The 23784-nt window shown below is 42.5% G+C and overlaps 1 protein-coding gene across 1 annotated transcript; it reads right to left on the minus strand.

The window, feature by feature from the left end:
* Positions 1 to 4837: 4837 nt before the first annotated feature.
* Positions 4838 to 22103, minus strand: LOC138962100 (uncharacterized). Its single transcript, XM_070333818.1, has 3 exons — positions 22027 to 22103; positions 14281 to 14593; positions 4838 to 7111 (listed from the first exon to the last, which is right to left on the minus strand). The coding sequence occupies exons 2-3, from the start codon at positions 14548 to 14550 to the stop codon at positions 6809 to 6811; spliced, it is 573 nt and encodes a 190-aa protein (XP_070189919.1). The 5' UTR covers positions 14551 to 14593; positions 22027 to 22103; the 3' UTR covers positions 4838 to 6808.
* Positions 22104 to 23784: the final 1681 nt, after the last annotated feature.

Here is a 23784-nt window from a genome sequence, read left to right on the forward strand (position 1 = left end):
CATTTCCGTACAAACCCAAACCCTCTCATCGCACTCACTTTGGTGACGACAGAACGTGAGCTTTAAGTTTCTATTCGTTCATCTTCTGTAAAGGACAGAGATGAAACAAGCATGTGTTATTTTGCAACGGAAGCGATAATACAATTTACCCTGTATCGTGTAATCTAAATCATAGCACGCGGAATAATATTTCTAACAATACTCAAGTATACCGCACAGCAGTCGCATCGAATGATGTTTATAAGATAACGCCAGCTGTGCACGTGCGGATTAATTGTATTAATGTTGATCAAGAAAGATGAAAAATATAGCGACGGTTGTACGTATACCCACGAGGTGCCATTTGCAATCATAATAGGGATCGGAACGACTCACAAACAAGCCACCCATTTTATTTTTATTTACAATTTGCAAGATGTTATAAATTAATGTTGCTATAATATGTATTGATGACTGAAAAGAATAAACGTTGGTGTTTTAAGTTGTTTTTGTTTGTTTGTTTGTTTGTTTGTCTTTTTGTGTGTTTGTTTGTTTGTTTGTTTGTCTTTTTGTGTGTTTTAAATGGGGAGGGGGGGGGGGAGTTATTTTTACGCTTCGAATGTATTTTATTGACGCGCACACATCTTGTGTGTGTGTGTGTGTGTGTGTGTGTGTGTGTGTGTGTGTGTGTGTGTGCGTGCGATAGTGTGTTTGCCGTACTTGTGAGAAAATAACTTATTTGTTGTTGTTCTTGTGGTTGCTGCTGTTGTTGTTGTTTTTGTTGATCCAGGTTTAATTTACAACATGTACAGAAAATGAGGCACACTGACGCACGCACGTACTCACACATGGAAATGAACAGATTTCATTTGCACGCTTTATTAAAACTGTTTAAGACTTTGACAAATCGGAAATTAGACTGGAATTGAATTGAACAAATAAAAAATGTGTGTTGCATTGCGTGTGCGCAAATTTATCACTTGAGTAGTAGGGCCTACTAGTAGATTAATGAATATAAAAAAAACCAATGCAAAAACGTGTTCAGGAGTTGGATCACGACAATAATTACTACCAAAGCAATACGAGAAAATGCAGTTTTACTGTTTTGTTTACAAATGAATCACACAAATGCATAAACGACTGTTCATTCTACTTCGTTGTTATGTTATTATCTTTATCCATAAACAAGCATTCGTCTGAGCATCATAGCCACTTCCGCACGCAAACACACAAGGATAGATGTTCGCCCTTATTACGCACACACAGACATACGCTCACGCTTACATTGAACAACAAATATCACTTGACCGCAGCGTGGTCATTTTCAAGTCTTTTTGCGCAGGTATGCCGGTTACTCTCCGAATAGACATTTTCGTTTAAAGTTATTGTCCTTACGGCGTATACGACCGTTGTCACCTACACGGATCTGTCTAGCCTTTCACATCGTATAACAGCTTCCTTTCAGTTGGGCATTTACCAACATACAATAGACGAATTACAGAAATAACTGGGTTATGTAAGAGCGACTACTCTTGCTTTTCTTGAGGCAAACTTTCCCACGTGACATCATAGGCAAGTCACTGGCGACGGGGTTGTCTCCACACGTGCTCCTTGTCCACGTGGGGAAATTTGCCACAATAAAAGCAAGAGTATAAAACTATTCACTCTTTCACAACCCATACAAACCCGACAGTTATTCCCGAAGATCGTCTATATGTGGCTGCAGACACAGTTTCCGTCTACTGGAACAGCGGACGTAGCTGCATTGTAGGCCTACTGTACCGTGCTGAACTGTGCCGTCTTTCCGTTTCTTTCTTTATTTGGTGTTTAACGTCGTTTTCAACCACGAAGGTTATATCGCGACGAGGGAAAGGGGGGAGATGGGATAGGGGAAAGGGGGGAGATGGGATAGAGCCACTTGTTAATTGTTTCTTGTTCATAAAAGCACTAATCAAAAAATTGCTCCAGGGGCTTGCAACGTAGTACAATATATGACCTTACTGGGAGAATGCAAGTTTCCAGTACAAAGGACTAAACATTTCTTACATACTGCTTGACTAAAATCTTTACAAAACTGTACCGTACCGTGCCGTACTTTACTATACAGTACTGTACTGTACTGTTCTGCATTGTACTGTACTGTAATGTACTTTAATGTACTGTACTGTACCTTACTGTAATGTACTGTTCTGCACTGCACTTGACTGTACTGACTGAACTGTCAAGTGGAATATTTTGCTGATTACATTTAGCAGATTGATAAAGGCGTCATTTAAAACATCAACTAATCACAAACAAACTCCCCGTAAGGCGGCCCTTGATTGAGCCCGAAGCCGACTTCGCGAAGTCCTTTTACCGAAAACTCAGTACTAAAGCCCCGTCAGTGCGGCCAGCTTCGCGAAGTCCTTTTACCGAAAACTCAGTACTAAAGCCCCGTCAGTGCGGCCAGCTTCGCGAAGTCCTTTTACCGAAAACTCAGTACTAAAGCCCCGTGCAGCCAGCTTCGCGAAGTCCTTTACCGAAAACTCAATACAAAAGCTTCGTGCGGCCAGCTTCAAGAAGTCCTTTACCGAAAACTCAATACAAAAGCTTCGTGTGGCCAGCTTCAAGAAGTCCTTTACCGAAAACTCAATACAAAGCTTCGTGCGGCCAGCTTCGCGAAGTCCTTTACCGAAAACTCAATACAAAGCTTCGTGCGGCCAGCTTCGCGAAGTCCTTTACCGAAAACTCAATACAAAGCTTCGTGCGGCCAGCTTCGCGAAGTCCTTTACCGAAAACTCAGTACTAAAGCCCCGTGCAGCCAGCTTCGCGGAGTCCTTTACCGAAAACTCAATACAAAGCTCCGTGCGGCCAGCTTCGCGAAGTCCTTTACCGAAAACTCAATACAAAGCTTCGTGCGGCCAGCTTCGCGAAGTCCTTTACCGAAAACTCAATACTAAAGCCCCGTGCAGCCAGCTTCGCGAAGTCCTTTTACCGAAAACTCAATACAAAAGCTCCGTGCGGCCAGCTTCGCGAAGTCCTTTACCGAAAACTCAATACAAAAGCTTCGTGCGGCCAGCTTCAAGAAGTCCTTTACCGAAAACTCAATACAAAAGCTTCGTGCGGCCAGCTTCAAGAAGTCCTTTACCGAAAACTCAATACAAAAGCTTCGTGCGGCCAGCTTCGCGAAGTCCTTTACCGAAAACTCAATACAAAAGCTCCGTGCGGCCAGCTTCGCGAAGTCCTTTACCGAAAACTCAATACAAAAGCTTCGTGCGGCCAGCTTCGCGAAGTCCTTTACCGAAAACTCAATACAAAGCTCCGTGCGGCCAGCTTCGCGAAGTCCTTTACCGAAAACTCAGTACTAAAGCCCCGTCAGTGCGGCCAGCTTCGCGAAGTCCTTTTACCGAAAACTCAGTACTAAAGCCCCGTCAGTGCGGCCAGCTTCGCGAAGTGTAGGCCTACTTCGCAAAGTCGACTTCGCCCAGTTAAGGAGGACAGGCTTTATGCGCAGAAAAAAGTCAGGCTTTTGATTGATGGCATGTGTTTCACTGCACTGAGTTGAAGGCTGCTCTTGTCTCACGTAAAAAACTGAACAGATCAGTGGAGGTGAACATGAACGCTAACTATCAATCAATCAATCAATCAATATGAGGCTTATATCGCGCGTATTTCGTGGGTACAGGGATTTATTTATTTTTTATTTTTTATTTTATGCAATTTATATCGCGCACATATTCAAGGCGCAGGGATTTATTTATGCCGTGTGAGATGGAATTTTTTTTACACAATGCATCACGCATTCACATCGGCCAGCAGATCGCAGCCATTTCGGCGCATATCCTACTTTTCATGGCCTATTAGAGTATAAAACTATTCACAAGAGTATAAAACTATTCACTTTACCGAAAACTCAGTACTAAAGCCCCGTCAGTGCGGCCAGCTTCGCGAAGTGTAGGCCTACTTCGCAAAGTCGACTTCGCCCAGTTAAGGAGGACAGGCTTTATGCGCAGAAAAAAGTCAGGCTTTTGATTGATGGCATGTGTTTCACTGCACTGAGTTGAAGGCTGCTCTTGTCTCACGTAAAAAACTGAACAGATCAGTGGAGGTGAACATGAACGCTAACTATCAATCAATCAATCAATCAATATGAGGCTTATATCGCGCGTATTTCGTGGGTACAGGGATTTATTTATTTTTTATTTTTTATTTTATGCAATTTATATCGCGCACATATTCAAGGCGCAGGGATTTATTTATGCCGTGTGAGATGGAATTTTTTTACACAATGCATCACGCATTCACATCGGCCAGCAGATCGCAGCCATTTCGGCGCATATCCTACTTTTCACGGCCTATTATTCCAAGTCACACGGGTATTTTGGTGGACATTTTCATCTATGCCTATGCAATTTTGCCAGGAAAGACCCTTTTGTCAATCGTGGGATCTTTAACGTGCACACCCCAATGTAGTGTACACGAAGGGACCTCGGTTTTTCGTCTCATCCGAAAGACTAGCACTTGAACCCACCACCTAGGTTAGGAAAGGGGGGAGAAAATTGCTAACTCCCTGACCCAGGGTCGAACTCGCAACCTCTCGCTTCCGAGCGCAAGTGCGTTACCACTCGGCCACCCAGTCCTAGAAGAGGAATGCGCATTTGATTGTTTGTGCGGTCTTTGCCAGACTCATACTCAATACCGGTTCGGCAGTTTTAGCAATGTCAGCTGAGTCAAGTCCTTGAGTGTATTTAAAGCTTTTTTTTTTGTATGGAATTGTAGGCAAGAACATTTGTCACAAAATGACTGTCATGGATTAAACACATGCATAATCACTCGGGACACTTTGTCAGTGATTCGACAAACGACACTTACACCGCCCCCCCCCCCCCCCGACACACACACAAACATAAAGAAACAAACTGTTCAGAAGGGAAGCTTCAAATGAAGGAAGAATACATTTTTTTTAACTCTTATTCACAGTAGGAGCTGATGTAGAACACAAGGTTTGCATATTTCAACTGTCATAGTTTATAAACCCAAAATTACAAGTTTGACTAGACAATTACTCCGGCCCCCTTCCCCTCCCATGCTAAATCAAATTCACAGCCGCCTTACCCTTAGTATTTGCCTCATGACGAGTTGTTGTATGTACATGTACTACAATATAATGCTCTGACATCAATGAAACACAACAAAGAACAAATCAAGACTTACATTTGAATAAAACTGTCAGATTTGTATGTGTATGTGCACAACATAAAGCATATGTTCACACATGTTTTTGCACGAATATCAGCTGTTGTACATTCTTAAAACACGAAAAATAGTGCCTGCATATTTCAATAGAAATTTTCGAGAATAACTAAACTCTATAATACTGTTGGCTTCGTAGCCGCAATAACAATAGCATCACTGATCTTGTATTTCGGACAACAGGATAGATTGATACGAATGAAAATGTACATTTTGTCATTGTTCATCGCATGTAGTGACTGTCATTTCTGCATATGAACATCTAAAATTGAAATAAACAGACAACACGACAGACTTCTTACATATCTCCAACCCATTTCAGCCCCAATAAAAACACCCACCCACATTCACACACATGCACGCTTGCCTGCACGCATACACATACGCACGCAAGCACACAACCACAAATAAACACACACACACACACACACACACACACACACACACACACACACACACACACACACACACACACACACATATCACAAATCTAAACGTAAGGCCGGTAAATGGGCACCACAAAAATAAATCAAACGCTGTGAATATGATTCGGAGAAGTGCATAACCGTACATAAAAAAATTAAACAAAATTCAACATAAGCATAATATATATGCTAAAACATAAAATCGCCATTCTCGTGTATTCAATCTTAAAACTGACTATTTATTCCTGAAATTCGATGACTCTGTTCCTGAGAGCTGAGAATAGTAAAAAAAAAACTCGTGCAAAGAGTTCTATGGATTTAACCAGTAAAGTAGTGACGATAATCAAGCCATTCAAACTTCAATGTTAAAAGTAAAACTCATGACTGACTTCAATATCATTACTTCAACTTGAATGTGCTGAGAGTATATCATACTCGATCCTTTAACAAATCTAAACATTGACTTAAAATGGAAACATTGCTTAAAATATGAAATGGTTAGCTAGGGCTGGGGATAATGGGAGAGGAAGGGGGAATGGATTAGAATAAAGTAAAACTCGAAGGAAGATCAAAGTTTGAAATATCAAAGCTAAAAAGTCCAATCAGACTAAATTATTTGAAAGAGTTCATTTTATATACAAGTGGGTTTTTTTTTAAATGTGAAAGAAACTCTTTTCTGTAACCTGTCACAGAAACGTTTCGCAACTGCTGAAAGCTGGACCCTCTGGCCGGCACATCCAAACCATAATCGGAATCATTATCATTGTAGTCATTGTCAGCATTATCGTCATTGTCATTATTATCGTTGTCGTCGTCATTAATAAAACCGTCTCCAAAGAGGTGAATTATTTTGATGGTTATTCTCAGGGCCTGTATTTCTTGACTCATCCGAGATGTAAAACCACCTCTCACCTTCATTGGATTCGCCATTATCACCTAAATATGGCAATGGTCACTGCTATTAACATTCCACAAATCACCGTCGTTTCTTATTCATCATCCCCAAAACATGTCATTCAGCTCATGAAAAGGGAAAAATATGCAACAAACAAACAACAACTGCTAACTATTAAAAAATTAAATGGAAAAAAAACTGGAACTTTCCGAAAAGAAAATTCAAACCCTTTCCTCATCTCCTTTTTTTTCTTTTTTTTTTCTTCAACACTCAAACACTACTCCGACTTAGCCATCTCCTGCTCAGCCGACAGAGGACCGATACGCTTTTGAACCCAGGCGGGGAGGGATGAAGAAGATGGACTCGCCCAGGCAAAGCGGGGGTTGAAGATAACAGCCACGATGGAGGTCTTGGCCAGCCCAAGGATGACCAGGATCTGCACGGTGGAGAGATAGGAGCTGAGGATACAGAGGTTTGCCGCGTGGACGGCGATGTCGAAGATAGTGCCCAGAATGTTGTCCATCTCCACTTTCCCACCTAGAGGGCTCTGGAACCAATCCAGTGAGCTCCAGTCAACGATCTGCAAAAGACAGAGAATACGCATACGAATGTTTAATGCATACAGACTGTCAGCCCTTTGCCAGGGAGTGGGGGAGCAAAAGACAGAGATTAGAGGTAGATGTTACTTCTTGCAAGAATGTTAATAATAATATAATAACTGGACATTTTTAAGTGCCTAACCTATGGCTCTAGGCCCTTTACAAAAGAACATACAGAATAGAACAATTAAAAGTACAACCTACATGTTCCTGTTTGTGTTACTTCTTGGAAGAATGTTCTTGTTTGTGTTACTTCTTGGAACGAAGTTCTTGTTTGTATTAAAATACTCCTTGTAAGAATGTTCTTGTTTCTGTTACTTCTTGGAAGAATGTTCTTGTTTGTGTTACTTCTTGCAAGAATATTCTTGTATGTATTACTTCTTGGAACGAAGTTTTTGTTTGTATTACATCTTGGAAGAATGTTCTTATTTCTGTTACTTATTTGCCAGAATGTTCTTGCTTGTGTTACTTCCTACAAGAAAGTTCTTGTTTGTGTTACTTCTTTGCCAGAATGTTCTTGTTTATGTTCTTCTTTTTCTTCTTCAGCGATCGGCGTTTCGGCGTAAATGCTCATGTGACCTATTCTTTGTTCTATTTTGTGTTGATTGGGTTGCTTCCGTTTGTTTGGTCGTTGTTGTTTTTCCTCATCCTTGTCACATGTGCAGTCATATATTCCGTCTTCATGGGTGGTCGAAGAGTTGATTTGGCATGTATCCATGCCATCATCCACATTCTGCTCGTGCTTTTATATACGCAAGCATCATTAAGCCGAACATCCATCTCCTCGTTATAGTAGAAGACCACAGAGATAAAGTTAGCGTTGCCAAGGACACCTGATGTATTACAGGCACGTGAAAAGAGAGCTACATCAGTCGCGACTTTGACCTCCAAGATACATCCCTTCTTGTTGAAACCATATTAATAACCAACATAGGTTTGTTCAGGCCTTTACGTAGTATAACAACATCCTTCCGGCGCCTGTATCCACACCAAGAGATCAACAGCCATTATATTAACTACGACGTGTAGTGTCCCATTACATGTATTACATTACTTTTTTGTTGATTTTATTGTATTTTATTTTTTAAATTCATGTAACTCTAGAGGTTTCTGAAATAAATGTTGCCTTGCCTTGCCTTGCCAGCCTCGTTTCTGTGCGGGCTTGCCAATGTTTTGTTGAATTCATTTCGCAAATCAGTTGACAAAGGTGTCAGTAAAAAAAACAATACATCAAAGAATTTCCACTCTGCCTTATAAACAGGCATGCTGTTGAATTCTAGCATGTGTTCATTGGAGAGGATGCTCTCCTCACACACGTACATGAAAGCCTTGGCAGATCCGACTGAGATGGTTGGTTTAAACAGTATTTTATTCAAATACATGATTTACAAAGCCATGCTGTGTCTGATTTAATAAAGGGGAACAACAAGATAAACTATCTGAGATGGTTGACAAGAACGCTCACTTGGAAAGGAAATAAGGAATTCATTGTCATAAACGATGCGCATGTACCTTTCTCCATCTCCAGTTTTTCTTCTTTTTAAAACAACTTCATGAACATCAGCGAAATATTACAAACAAAACTGTTGTATATATAAATCAACTAAATGATTACCCGCTTCGCCGGGAAGAAGTAGAACCAAATACCAGGCTGCGCCTGGGACCCGGCTTTGCCGGGTGTACGCCGGCTTCGCCGGCGCACGAAGGAAAGGAGATAAACGCGCAAAACACTGGAGACCTTCTAAAAATAGTAACGTGCAGTGACCTTCTAAAAATAGTAACGTAGTAACGGGAATATGGATTGACGCCACACGGAGGAAGGGAGATAATCGCGGCTGAAAACACTGGAGAAGATAAGGAAGAGTTACTGGTAGTGGATCCCGACAAACAAACAAAAAATCGGTTCAGCGCGCACGTGTTGAGCACGTGTTGAAATATCTCATCGATGAGGTTGTGTCCGGGGTGTAGCTGAATACGGTGTCCAAATTTGAAAAAGATCCACCGAGAACTTTGGCCGTGCATCGCGAACAGACAGACAGACACTAGTCGTATATATATATAGACTAGATGATTACCCGCTTCGCCGGGTACTGGCTTCACCGGGAAGAAGTAGAGCCGAATACCAGGCTGCGCTGCGCTGCGAAGGAAAGGAGATAAACGCGCAAAACACTGGAGACCTTCTAAAAATAGTAACGTGCAGTGACCTTCTAAAAATAGTAACGTAGTAACGGGAATATGGATTGACGCCACACGGAGGAAGGGAGATAATCGCGGCTGAAAACACTGGAGAAGATAAGGAAGAGTTACTGGTAGTGGATCCCGACAACAACAACAAAAAACAAACAAGAATCGGTTCAGCGCGCACAGCGCTGCGCGCTGAGAGCACGTGTTGAAATATCTCATCGATGAGGTTGTGTCCGGGGTGTAGCTGAATACGGTGTCCAAATTTGAAAAAGATCCACCGAGAACTTTGGCCGTGCATAGCGAACAGACAGACAGACAGACAGACAGACACTAGTTGTATATATATATAGTTGTCTGAGTAAAGCAGCAGTGACTGTAAACAATCGTAGTTACAAGCAGCACTAAAGTCTAAACCACGACCACAGGCTCAAATTTTGTTTTTTAATATTATCTAGTCGCCATGAAATCGCTCTTACGTTTCTCTTTGTCTTTATACATTTGTTGTCGTCTTTTTGCTGATATCATTGCTTCGTGGCATTATAAATCACTGAACAACTCTTGCCTAACCCAAAATAGAGCGCCTGTGAACCTGTGCACAATCTGCAGACATGAACATACGCGCCTACTCTGCAGAAACGTGCACAGAGCTTTCAAAATAAAATAATAAAACACACACACACACACACACACACACACACACACACACACACACACACTCGCTAGCTGTGACTAATCCCACATACGCAATATATAGCCTGTAACTGAATCACTTCTTTCTGAGATTCAAGTTCATTATTCATTGCAGCACAAATGGGTGCAACTGTCAGCGATCCTGGGCCCACATACCATCTGTCACTAACGAGTTACACATGACAGATCGCAACGTCCACTATGTCGTGATTTAAACTTCCTCTTTGGCGTCGGCTCCCTTAAAGGCCCAGCTAGTCTGCCTCAAATGGTTTACATAACGATTTAAATCTTCTCACGAAAAAAGCAGTTCTAACCTTATGGAACACACTTACAATAGCATTTAACAGCATTAAATGACACAGTTCGTTTCAATGGCTATTTAGCTTGCGTAAACCACACACCAGTTGTCGTGGTTTATTTTACCCTTGAGCCATCGTGGATCAGTGGCACACACTTTCCTTTTTTTCACAAGTTCGTCGTCAGTTTGTGATTTCAATGTGGTTTGCTGTATCTGCAATAGTCCGTCATTGTGTACCTCTGAATCTAAAATGCAACAAACGACTGCGAGTCACACAATTCTTATCGGCGGCGGTTAGCTTCAAAGAGGCAAGCGATATGCACAAAGTTCGTCTGCTTGCCTTGGTGAAACACGATCTTTGCGTGACTTGCTTCCGGCCTCCCTTTCCTCAGAGACATAGATAGAATGTCTGCTTTCCTATAACTTTCTAAATACCTCGAGTTGTACTGATCTCGTCTTGATGAAAAAAGAAATCTTTTATGATTTAAAAATGTTTGTGTTACAAGCTGTCATTTTATTATTTAGATTTTAAAAGTTCGTTCTAGCGCCAAAACGAGGCTTCCGATTGTGGTACAGACAATCCGGCACGAGATTGACGTACGAGCGTCATGGATGTTTAAGTCGTGGACAGGTCTTTATTTAAAACAGACCACACCACTAGCTGTAGGACACATTCTGTGCTCGCGTTCTCAGGCCTTGATTGTGTGACATTCACCTTTCGGGCGGACGTGACACCACAGGCATCAGAATCAACAAAATCTCTTTCAGCAACATGATACATTTTCAGTTTTATTTTTGCAGCTCTGTCGTGTGATACACGGACTTCCCGGCCGCGAACGTGTCGGTACCTCATAAACATTCATGCTTGCTGCCCCCGGTTTTTTTTCTCATAAAGACGTTGAAATTGGTAATAAATACTGGCTGTCAGTTTGGATGTTCAAGCTTTGAGACGGAAACTGAAAGGCCAGATTACAAAAACTCGACATAATTTCTCAACCAACGTTATGTTCTCGCAACTTATACAAAAAATTTTAAAAAATTAAAAAAAAAAAATAAGAGAGAGAAAAGAGTCAAGAAATTCGCACTTTCGAATGCGGTCGCTATCCAGGGCAAGTAGGGTCGTTATCAAAGGCCAGACGTCGTGTACATTTAACTTCAGTCTCAGTATGTCAGGTCATAGCGATGTCTCTTCATAATATTTGTTTTATTCCCTCTTTACTTATCAGCGTAATGGTACGTAGCCTACAGCTCTTCAGGAGACACCGACTGTCCACGCCTCCACAAGGTAGAGTTAAAGGGCTAAAGGAGAGGATGCAGTGATCTATGTATAGTTCTGTTGTAGATAGAGCGCATTCTTTTCAACAATCTGTTGCGTTGTTGTTCGTGTGGGGCTTGGGGCATCCCGGGCTGACCTCAGGTCAAAATGAGTTCGGCTCATTCTATAACTGGCGATAGCCGTGGAGCGATGATGATCAGAATGGGGCTTGGGGGTGTTTCGTTTGTGTGTTTTTATTTTTCATTCTATCATTGTTTGAAACACTGATTTTCAATCCCGTTTAGCTCTTAAGAGAGTGGGGTTTTTTTTTTTTAAAGTCCCCCAGCAAAGGACGAGGAAAACACAGTTTTGTGTTGATGTCCTCTGTCCGTCGTCGGACCCTTCTTGTTGTTGATAACTTCCAAACTATGGATAAGAAAGATTGTGTCGCCAAAGCGGGTAAACTTGAATAACATCACAATACGCAACCTATGTAAAGAAATCATTCTGACATGGTTATTTCAGGAGCCAATAACGAGACTTTGCCATTTCTATTTTTGACTTTGATATTTTCATTGTTATTTATAATTATATTTCCTTTTTTTTTTACTTTTGCAGATGAACTCATAAATAAAGCTTTTAAAATCGTCTTCAACTCGCTACTTACTGACATACGGTCATTTAGAAAATGAAACTTGGATAAATTCACAATAAAAGGTTTTCTATTTCCACACTGAGTGGAGGTACCCTTGCACCCGCTGGGTTCACAAAGACAGATTTATCGCCCTGACCGGGAGGTTAGCTGAATGGGTGACAACACGATATACCCTCACAGTTTCAAGGTGAAACAGTGCGTATGTCTACAGTCCTCGCTTATCAGAGTTCAAAAATTCAAGTCAGTATTTGTTCAAACAGCTGGGTGATCTTGTGTTGAAACCAGTACGCTTTGTACTAAACCAAAAAAGCGATCAATGTTGAGTGTGTGTGTGTGTGTGTGTGTGTGCGTGTGCGTGTGTGTGTGTGTGCTCTCTCTCTCTCTCTCTCTCTCTCTCTCTCTCTCTCTCTCTCTCTCTCTCTCTCTCTCTCTCTCTCTCTCTCTCTCTCTCTCTCTCTCTCTCTCTGACACATAACCTCATTCCGGTCAGGGAAGCAAATAAAAACAAGTCGCGTAAGGCGAAAATACAATATTTAGTCAAGTAGCTGCCATTTTTCAGCAAGACCGTATACTCGTAGCATCGTCAGTCCACCGCTCATGGCAAAGGCAGTGAAATTGACAAGAAGAGCGGGGTAGTAGTTGCGCTAAGAAGGATAGCACGCTTTTCTGTACCTCTCTTTGTTTTAACTTTCTGAGCGTGTTGTTAATCCAAACATATCATATCTATATGTTTTTGGAATCAGGAACCGACAAGGAATAAGATGAAAGTGTTTTTAAATTGATTTGGACAATTTAATTTTGATAATAATTTTTATATATTTAATTTTCAGAGCTTGTTTTTAATCCGAATATAACATATTTATATGTTTTTGGAATCAGCAAATGATGGAGAATAAGATAAACGTAAATTTGGATCGTTTTATAAATTGTTTTTGTTTTTTTACAATTTTCAGATTTTTAATGACCAAAGTCATTAATTAATTTTTAAGCCACCAAGCTGAAATGCAATACCGAACCCCGGGCTTCGTCGAAGATTACTTGACCAAAATTTCAACCAATTTGGTTGAAAAATGAGGGCGTGACAGTGCCGCCTCAACTTTCACGAAAAGCCGGATATGACGTCATCAAAGACATTTATCAAAAAATGAAATAAACGTTCGGGGATTTCATACCCAGGAACTCTCATGTCAAATTTCATAAAGATCGGTCCAGTAGTTTAGTCTGAATCGCTCTACACACACACACACACGCACACACGCACGCACGCACGCACACACGCACATACACCACGACCCTCGTTTCGATTCCCCCTCGATGTTAAAATATTTAGTCAAAACAAAGCCAAATCTCCGTCTCTCGTCAATTTGCCGAGTTTGAAATCGCTGCTGTCATCACAGATGTTATGCCTGTTTCCAACTAACGAACATCCCTGGCTGAAAAATGTGGAATAATCCTTAGCTTGGCGATTTTTTTTACTTTCATGGCGCTCTTCGTCCGACAACTGGAGCTCATTGTAGCACTGTAATGTCTAATGACGATGTCACGGCAGTGCACGGAAAACCTTGCCATAGATGGCGAAGAATAGCGCGTTGCGTTTCCCCTGGGAATAATTAAGGATGCAATGCTCGGTTTTGAACTGTTCTGAACTCTCACCAGATGTACGTTTAAACTATCGGCACACGCACGCACGCACACGCATACACACACACACACACACACACACACACACACACACACACACACACATCGGGGCACACACACACACACCGGGACACACACACACACACACACACACACACACACACACACACATACACACACAACCACAACCAAAATCATATCTCTCCCATTAACGTACTAAACTTTGAACTGTGGTGCTTCTACTACTCATAACCCCAACGCTGTGGCACGTTAAAGACCTCCGTCATTCTGAAAGAATTGGAGCTGGCTGATTACACCTTCACTGACACACACACACACACACACACACACACACACACACACACACACACACACACACACGCGCGCGCGCGCACCTGTACTTAAATAACACAAAGGATCAACCCACCCTTTTGGCCAAGTGTGACTTCTCCCAGAAGAAGAAGTAATACAGATGCTGAAGCACGTGCAGGCCGACCACCCATCGCAATCGCCCAGTGTACATGAATGCCGTCACGAATGACGTCATACCGTCCAACAGGAAGTAGATTCGGAGGCGAACCAGATCCTTCCTCGGCAGGAGTCGGAGTCGACACAAGACGGCCATGTGGCCTAGCACGTGGTAGGTTTCCAACAGAAAGAGCAGCATTGCTGCGAGGTTCCAACCCACCTGCATCATGTTCTGGAAGATTGTGAGAATCAGGGGTCCCCTCCGCCCAGTTCTGAAAAGGAATATGAGAATCATTACCGGATACGCCAGAAAACATTCAAAACAGATGGATATTGCTGTTCTAAAATGAAAAAAATCTAAAAACAAAACACACAAAAAAACATAGGTCCCCTCCGCTCAAGTTCTGGTCAGGAATATGAGAATCATCACCAGATACGCCCTCAGAAGACACCCAAAACAGAGAGACCACCGGGTTGACGTACGAGTGGATTTGGTTTTGTCTATGATTAAATGTTCCTACGCATTATTAACTTATCTTGCTTTCAGATTATCAAATAGGCCAAATAAGGATTTATTTTCTTAATCACATTTGCGGCCAAAATAACGATCACAGCGTCGGAAATATTTGGACAATGTGCATAGCGGCGTAGAAAAGGATACACACACCAATTGACACAAAGCTTGAAGAGAAATGAAACCCAACAAACAACCAACCAACCAACCTTTCTGTTTTTTCAATGTTCTCTCATTTCCCTCCTTAGCCAAGCTCAGAACTTTAACAGTTATACTCTTATTGTCTTTCGCACGCCTTCCTGTCGCTATATCTACGTCCTTCCTTTTGGGGGTTTAGTCAGTGGCGAGTCGCAGTTTCATTTTCACATTATTTTGCAGAGGGTGAGTAATCACAAGACAAATGTAAAATTCTCTAGCGAAGACTCGTACAATAAAACTTGCTGACACCCTTTGACTCAGTCCAAAATGGTGGTGCATGTTTTTGCCGCCCTAGGTTTTCACGCAGTGCATTCAAACTGCCGCGGAATCTAAACATTGCGCAGCAGTTACTGACTCCGGATCCGGCCCATACTGATGGGGGTGGGGGCTTTGGTTTAAACAAAATTTTATTCAGAATTTCTTCGCATGAACAGTTCGAAACACACAGCTAGGACACGCACTCAAGCAAATGCTTATATCACGTGACCAGAACAATACTAAATTACACACATTTTCGCAATGGTGGGGGCTTTGAGTTCACATATTAAATAACTAGAGGAATACCCGGCTTCGCCGGGAAGATCAAACTTCAGATTTTGAAGAAGCTCTTTCTCATTCAGTATTCTTGCAAATACCGTACGGGATTGACGCCACACGAAGGAAGGGAGATAAACGCGCAAAACACTGGAGAAGATAAGGAAGAGTTACTGGGAATGGATCTACAGAAAAACCAAAATCGGTTCACCGCGCCTCGCTTAGAGCACGTGTTGAAAATTTTCATCGACCAGATTGTGTCCGGGGTCTACCTGAATATGCATGCCCACCAAATTTGAAGCAGATCCATCGAGAACTTTGGCCGTGCATCGCGAAGTGACAGACAGACAGACACACACAAGCCGTATATAGATATAGAAGCTTGAAGGTGCAAAAGATACTATTTCTTGCGGCCTCGGGGGAATTGTCAGTTCACTGAGATGTGTCAGTGGACAAGCAACACGCTAGACAAACTGAACTGCGGCCGTGGAGTTAAAGGCGAAGTTCGGGAGGAATTTTTCTGCGAGTACGAAGATTAGATTAATGACCTCCAGACGCGCAACTGACACGTACTCACACCTTCTATCCAACAAGTGTCTGGAACTGTTTAGATAAGCAGTAGTATGGTGGTATCTCTGATTACTGGACCGAGAAAAAAAATGGGAAGTCACTGTTTCGTTCACTTTCGTGTGTTCGTGTGAAATTGGAGACGGCCCGTAAATTAGCCTGTGGGCATAGGGAAGCTGGGTGTTGATAACTAATGATACTTGGAGGAACGAGTGGCTGTAGCACATAGCACAGACATTCTTTCAAAACTGCGGCTTTAAAGATGCATTCCTTCGCGTGCAAAAAACCCGTGTATACATTATCACCACAGATCTGTCCATGCGATTACATGGAATAGGAACAACTTTGCACTTTGACACAAACCAAAAATCAATAGCATGGCTGCTTCAGTTCTGGGCAGAAAAGGATTGTGTCGTTGAATTAATTTCGCAACGTGACATCTACTTCAATCTGTGAAACAATTCAACGAAAAACAATCTCACTCTGCACATGAAGCAGCAAGGCTGTTCATTTTTGGCACGTGTCCAAGTGGAAGGATTTAAAAGCCCAGACGAATCTTTGATTGTATATATTATAATATATACTAGCATATTAACAGTTGACTACGGGCAAATACGGTATGACCTATTTTTACAAATTTTATCATCGTTACTTTTGACTTTAACAGTCCCATTCAAGTCACCCTACCCCGTCCCCACTCCCATCCTTCCCAACCCTCTCTAGCGCATTATTATGTTCATGCCCCGGGTAGTCACTAGCACTGGGGACATTAAATAGTTAATAAGTCAGTCAGCCTATTGATAGTAACTGTAGTCAGGATCGTTTACACGGGACGGAATGCATTCTGGTGTTCACAAAGAAAATACAATCTGAAAGAAGGTAGTCAGTCTTCCTGTGTGTTTTCCACAGAGAAGTAAACTGGAAAACAGCAATTATTTCCGCAGAGGCACTTACGTTCCCAAGCTCAGAAGGCAGTAGGTCAGTTGGGGCTGGATTGGAAAATATGTGTCAAAATGTCCTCCGTGGTTACAAAAACATTGTACGGTCAGAAAACATCGTACATGTCAAAAGGATCGGACGGTTGACCGACCAGGGGTCAGAACAATGCGTCTGATCAAAAACGTATGAGCCGGTGACCGAAGGCCCGAGAACAAAACTGCAGAGGAATGCCCTAGCTACGAAAACAAGTTATCTCCTGGAGAGAGAGAGCTGAAAATGGCGCGGGTCTTGATAGGGAGGCTCACCTGTTTAAGTAGGGGAAGGGCTCCTAATATGGACCGGCTCCTAATATGGACCACCTCTTGATCTGACAAACTAACAGCGCTAGAGCGCTAAAAACAATTTCATTCGCTGTATTCACCCTCTCTGGATAACTTGCACATGTCAAAACAGTTGCAGAAACACAAACCTCAAAACCGTTAGGCTTTTTCTCTTTTTTTCATTTTTGGCAGCGTTCACTCTAAATTTGACGCTTAAAACGGACTCGTTTCTGTCCACAGCCAAAGTTTTTATCACACAAAACTTGCTATATATGACAGCTAAGACCGTATTTGTTACATTTTAGCAGTTTTGACCCCGAGTTTCTACTGCAAACAAAAAATAATAGCAAAATCTCAAAGTATGTGTGAGTCCCCTAATATGGACCACCTTCAACAAATCGAAGAAAATAAAAGCTATTTTCATTAATTCATTAAGAAGCTTGCTGAAAATAACCTATAACTAGCCCTCGAGCTTACAAAAAAATATATAAAATTGTCTTCTTTTTGTGGAAGTTGATAATTTCACTTATTTTCACTCTGTTTTTGATATGCTTCATTAGTTTCCTGGTGTGCTTCAAATAATGCTCTCATCAACCCGAAACAGATAAATCTAAAGCATATTTGAATTAGTCTGACATGCACAATAAGTTGTATCATGTTATTTTGAAGTATAGGGGGCTTTTGACAGTGATTCGTGAAGGCCGCTTCACTGGTCCATATTAGGAGCCTGGGCGCCTAATATGGACCATTTGTGATTTTTTTTCTGTATTTAATTTTTGCTGAATGTCTATCAAAGCTATTTCACTCTAATTAGGCCTAACGGTTCACTTAAGAGAGAAGGACTACCAAACACAAAATGAAACTTCTTCGCAAGAAAACAAGCTAGTTATTAGCATAAAACAAAAAGTGGTCCATATTAGGAGCCCTTCCCCTACTTTAACGTGCATTGTTTCGAAGAGAACTTGTATTATAATGTTCACGTTCTGACACTGTGAATGTGTATACTGGTGCCTTGCAGAGTCTCACAGTGATCTTGCGAAATAATTGTGTTCCACTCGTCGCGTTCTGAATGGATACATGTATTTACTTTGCGATATCTCCACACACAAAAACAGTTGGGAACAACACGGTGCAATCACTGAGAATGCAAATATGCTGATCTAATGTAAACGTGATCGAAACATTGTATATTTGGTATGTGGTAACACGAGCTCTTCTGATCATAGATCAACCCTTTAATACGGCATAATTATACGTCATTGTCCGGTGATTTGCATTCGCTAAAAGTACCTTGATTTCTTCCCGTGCAACCTTCCATTCGAGCACACTCGGCCAGAAACCAACAGCATGGCTGCTTTCTACCCAGAGTTAGATTTGTTTCAAACATGATCGATATATATAGAGAGGACCGGGTGGCCGAGTGGTAACGCACTTGCGCTCGGAAGCGAGAGGTTGCGAGTTCGACCCTGGGTCAGGGCGTTAGCAATTTTCTCCCCCCTTTCCTAACCTAGGTGGTGGGTTCAAGTGCTAGTCTTTCGGATGAGACGAAAAACCGAGGTCCCTTCGTGTACACTACATTGGGGTGTGCACGTTAAAGATCCCACGATTGACAAAAGGGTCTTTCCTTGAAAAATTGTATTGGCATAGATAAAAAAAAAATGTCCACCAAAATACCCGTGTGACTTGGAATAATAGGCCGTGAAAAGTAGGATATGCGCCGAAATGGCTGCGATCTGCCGGTCGATGTGAATGCGTGATGTATTGTGTAAAAAATTCCATCTCACACGGCATAAATAGATCCCTGCGCCTTGAGTCCGAGTCTGGAGATACGCGCGCGATATAAGACTTCATATAACATAACAATACAATACAATACAATACAATACAATAACTTTATTAATCTCTAAAAGAGAAATTACATTGCTGAGCGTTTGTGTCCGTAATAATAACATACATAAAACATTCAAAATAAACATTTGTTCTTTGTCCTGAGAAAATATAGCACATTGGTTATCACATAAGAAAGTATATTAAAAATAAATTAACATATATATGGGTGTCGATTACAAAATTAAACAAACATAACATTCTCACCCTGGACTGAAAGCAGCCAGCCAGTGTAATGTGTCCAAGTGGAAAATGCCGATAGTTCATGCATGTAAAAGCCAGGACAGATTTGTGATGGTCTTCACGACTTTCTTTCTTTCTTTCTTTATTTGGTGTTTAACGTCGTTTTCAACCACGAAGGTTATATCGCGACGAGGGAAAGGGGGGAGATGGGATAGGGGAAAGGGGGGGAGATGGGATAGAGCCACTTGTTAAGTGTTTCTTGTTCACAAAAGCACCAATCAAAAAATTGCTCCAGGGGCCCGCAACGTAGCACAATATATGACCCCACTGGGAGAATGCAAGCTTCCAGCACAAAGGACCAAAAACACTTCCCACATACTGCCCGACCAAAATCTTTACAAACACTGACCATACTCTACACAAGAACCACTTAACAAGGGTAAAAGGAGAAACAGAATCCGTTAGTCGCCTCATACGACATGCGGGGTGCAGAGAAATAAGGATGTGGAAAAGAAGACTTTTGGTAAGTGAAATAAAGGTGATGGATCCAGTCAGGTAGAAATAAGACAACAAGAAAAGAATTGGAAAACTGCAGGGAATAGTAGGGAGAGTTTTCTTGGAAGGAAATATAGGTGAAAGGACTGGTAAGGCAGAAATAAGACAAAAGAAGAGAAGAAACAGAACCGTTAGTCGCCTCTTACGACATGCTGGGTAGCATCGGGTAAATTCTTTCTAGTCCCAACCAATATGGGACTCCCCCTAACCCGCGGGGGGTGTCTTCACGACAAAACAATAAAGTATAATACTTTAATAGATGTATACTAACGTGTATTTAATCTCAACGAGGCGGCATGAGCAGCTGACGATGTTTCAGTTTGAAGGATAGCCATTAACTACCCATGAGGTATTGAGACATATTATGTTGGTGTCAGTGACTGCAAGCAACAGAAACTGATGACAGATGACTGAGATGGCATTTACACAGCTGGCTTCGCGGTTTCCTACATAGGCCTACATGATTTACTCATTAACTCCGGCAGTACAAACTGAATTTTTCTTCCGTTTCCTGTTGACTCTTAGTTGATTCACACTAGTTGATATTGGCAATACAGGGAAGACTCGGATTTTCAAAATACACGACTCACTGCTAGAGTCCTTCAGCTTTGTCGTATTCTTTCGGCCTTCCTGTTCGCCGCCGTTTCACACACTCAATCACGCACACACACACACTGACACACACCGACACACACACACACACACACCGGCACACACACCGGCACACACACCCGGTCTCACACACACACACACACACACACTGACACAACAGGGGGAACACACACACACACACACACACACACACATGCACTTATTTCTTTACTCTGTTCAGTCGGTGCCGTTCTCAGCTTTTTGGTTACAACGGCTATAAGCCGCCTGGACCGACCTGGTCACAAATCAGCCGTTCAATGGACGCGGCAGTCGCGGGGACAAAACTGTGAGGTAGCCCAACATCGATCGTCTGTCTAAATTTGATTTTTGGTTGTCATTGACTCGATCACCACAAACCGTGGCTTCGAGGATCGATGATACGACTGAGGTCAGTGCTTCAGATTCCGACCACGACTGAACTTGAATCCATCACGGATTAGCACTGTGTCAGTTTTGGTTATACATTTTAACTCCGGGCCAATGCCCAGCTTCAGCACTATCGTTGTCTGCGTTGTCAGTCCCTGAGGGGTCACTCACGGTCAGCCGATCAACTATACTGTAATATAAGTAGGCTAACAGCAGCAGCGGGCTGCCCAAACCCGCGTAAACGCCCCCACATCATCAGTGAAGGCTATTGGGAATCAGTAAAAATAGACATCTACACCCCTTGTGCCAAGTCAGTACCAGGGCCGGATCTGGGGGGGGGGGGGGGGGGTCCTGGGGTTCCGGACCCCCCCCCCCCCCCCCTGGCCATCCGAGAAAAAAAAATGTGGACTTTGGACCCCTGCCTTCAGTTGGAACCCCCCTCAAACGAACTTGGTCCGGCCCTGAGTACAGCGGTAGGCTACACCACTGTGACCCGGCTTTCTTTCAATTCAGAACTAGTGATGATGCCAGACCAATCCTGAAACTGAACATCACCCCCGGTACGCCGCACGGTTTGATGTGGAAGAACTGAACCAGACAGTCGCTCAGAGCATGTAGGGTACGAATTTCGGCCAGGAACAAAAACAACACTGAGCAAAACTCTGTGAAGCCAGTATACGTACAGGAGATCTGCTTCAAATGGCATACATTTCTGCTCTGATTTCTGGAAGGGAAAACTGTGCCGGCAACAAGGACGCTATGTGGCATCTTTTACCGCTGATAGATCAGCAACAAAGAGAGAAACTTGTGTCGTCTGCTCGACGAGGCGGTGACCTGATAGTGACCGTCATTCCGGATCACTACTGAACTGCCGGACTGGAAAGAAATTATTTTCAGTGTTTTACAGACGTCAAAAACAGAAACATATCTGGTAGATCGTACCTCCGCATGAAGAAACAATAAAATAGAAAAGATCAGTGCATATAAGTACCTCCACGTTCCTATCTCTCTGCTTGCGAAGTGCTGTGTGTGTTTTGTTTGCTATCCCGACATTAGGTCGCACGTACGTTGATTTGCCATAAAAGGAAGTTCTCGTGAAAAGCACTCAGCTTCGGCTGTTTCCGAGACCTTGCCAACGACTGATGACGTCACTGCTACCAAGGGCAGGCATTGTTTGGTGGCCGCCTGTGCCCAAAATGTCGAAAGTATTGAAGGCGAAAAGGGTCAAATGATCGAGCAAAAAGATCGATCAAAAGGATCGATCCTTTCGCGTTTGACCCTTTCCGTCCGACGCGCGGAAAGGGTCAAATGATTGAGTAAAAGGATCGTGCAAAAGGATCGATCCTTTTACACGATACTTTTGAACGAGCAGTTTCATCGCGCTGTTTCGGAAAATCATGGAACGGATTAGCACAAAGAACGAATCTAGAAAGTAAAGTAAGTAGATTACGTGTTCTGGTGCGGCGTGAAGGAGCATGAAATATCAAGAGAAATAAACAAAAATTCTTCTTGTTTTAGCGAGTACATTTTGGGGTGAGTGTAGTTAAAATTACTGTGTGAAAAGTGTTTGGCGCGAAGCGTTCGTCTGCACTGACAGATCTAGATGTGCCACTTTCAGCACGTATACAGGAACGTGTACGGGTAACGTCATCAAATCTAGTTTTTACGTCACGCGTTTGAGCCGAGATCTGCAGTCTTGGTAAACAACGTATGATTTGGAACATTCAGTGGAGAAAAAAAGTGAGTCACGGGTGACGGAATATCTACACGTACACGTACAGGTCTTTGTTACACGTTCGATCATCTAGAACACTGGACGCACGTACACGCGAACTGAAATCTGAAGTCAGTTTGCCACCAAAATGTGAACTCCAGACTGTGCCGGTAAAATTCCGGTTCCACTTTTTGTCGGCACCGGATCCAGTAAAAGGATCGATCCTCTTGATCGATCGTTTGACCCTTTTCGCCTTCCATACTATAGTGGGGTGGCACTGGCAAGTTGATGTCATTTTTATATCAATCAATATGAGGCTTATATCGCGCGTATTCCGTAGGTACAGTTCTAAGCGCAGGGATTTATTTTTTTTATATTTTTTTATGCAATTTATATCGCGCACATATTCAAGGCGCAGGGATTTATTTATACCGTGTGAGATGGAATTTTGTTACACAATACATCACGCATTCACATCGGCCAGCAGATCGCAGCCATTTCGGCGCATATCCTACTTTTCACGGCCTATTATTCCAAGTCACACGGGTATTTTGGTGGACATTTTTAACTATGCCTATACAATTTTGCCAGGAAACTGAGACCCTTTTGTCAATTGTGGGATCTTTAACGTGCACACCCCAATGTAGTGTACACGAAGGGACCTCGGTTTTTCGTCTCATCCGAAAGACTAGCACTTGAACCCACCACCTAGGTTAGGACTGAAAGGGGGGAGAAAATTGCTAACGCCCTGACCCAGGGTCGAACTCGCAACCTCTCGCTTCCGAGCGCAAGTGCGTTACCACTCGGCCACCCAGTCCATACGTCACGGTCAATCTCCAATGCGGATTGTGTGCGTTTTCGGGGGCACAGTCCAAAACAAAAGAACGATACCATGACTGTTCTAACAATACCTGGATTAATTTCCTTGCATGTTCAATTGAGAGTTTTGGTTCAGATCACAGGAGGTTCAGATCAACTTGTAAAGGCTGCTATGTAAAATTGACTTTCCGAATTCAATTAGGTGAATTACACTTG

Source organism: Littorina saxatilis, linkage group LG3 (assembly GCF_037325665.1).
Source record: "Littorina saxatilis isolate snail1 linkage group LG3, US_GU_Lsax_2.0, whole genome shotgun sequence".
NCBI lineage: Eukaryota > Metazoa > Mollusca > Gastropoda > Littorinimorpha > Littorinidae > Littorina > Littorina saxatilis.

Bases quoted from the DNA above. Each gene is read 5' to 3' on its own strand.
- LOC138962100 (XM_070333818.1), bottom strand. From the start codon at position 14,550: ATGATGCAGGTGGGTTGGAACCTCGCAGCAATGCTGCTCTTTCTGTTG. The intron at 7,112-14,280 runs GTGGGTTGATCC...TGTCTTTTGCAG, and splicing joins AGTCACACTTGGCCAAAAGG to ATCGTTGACTGGAGCTCACT.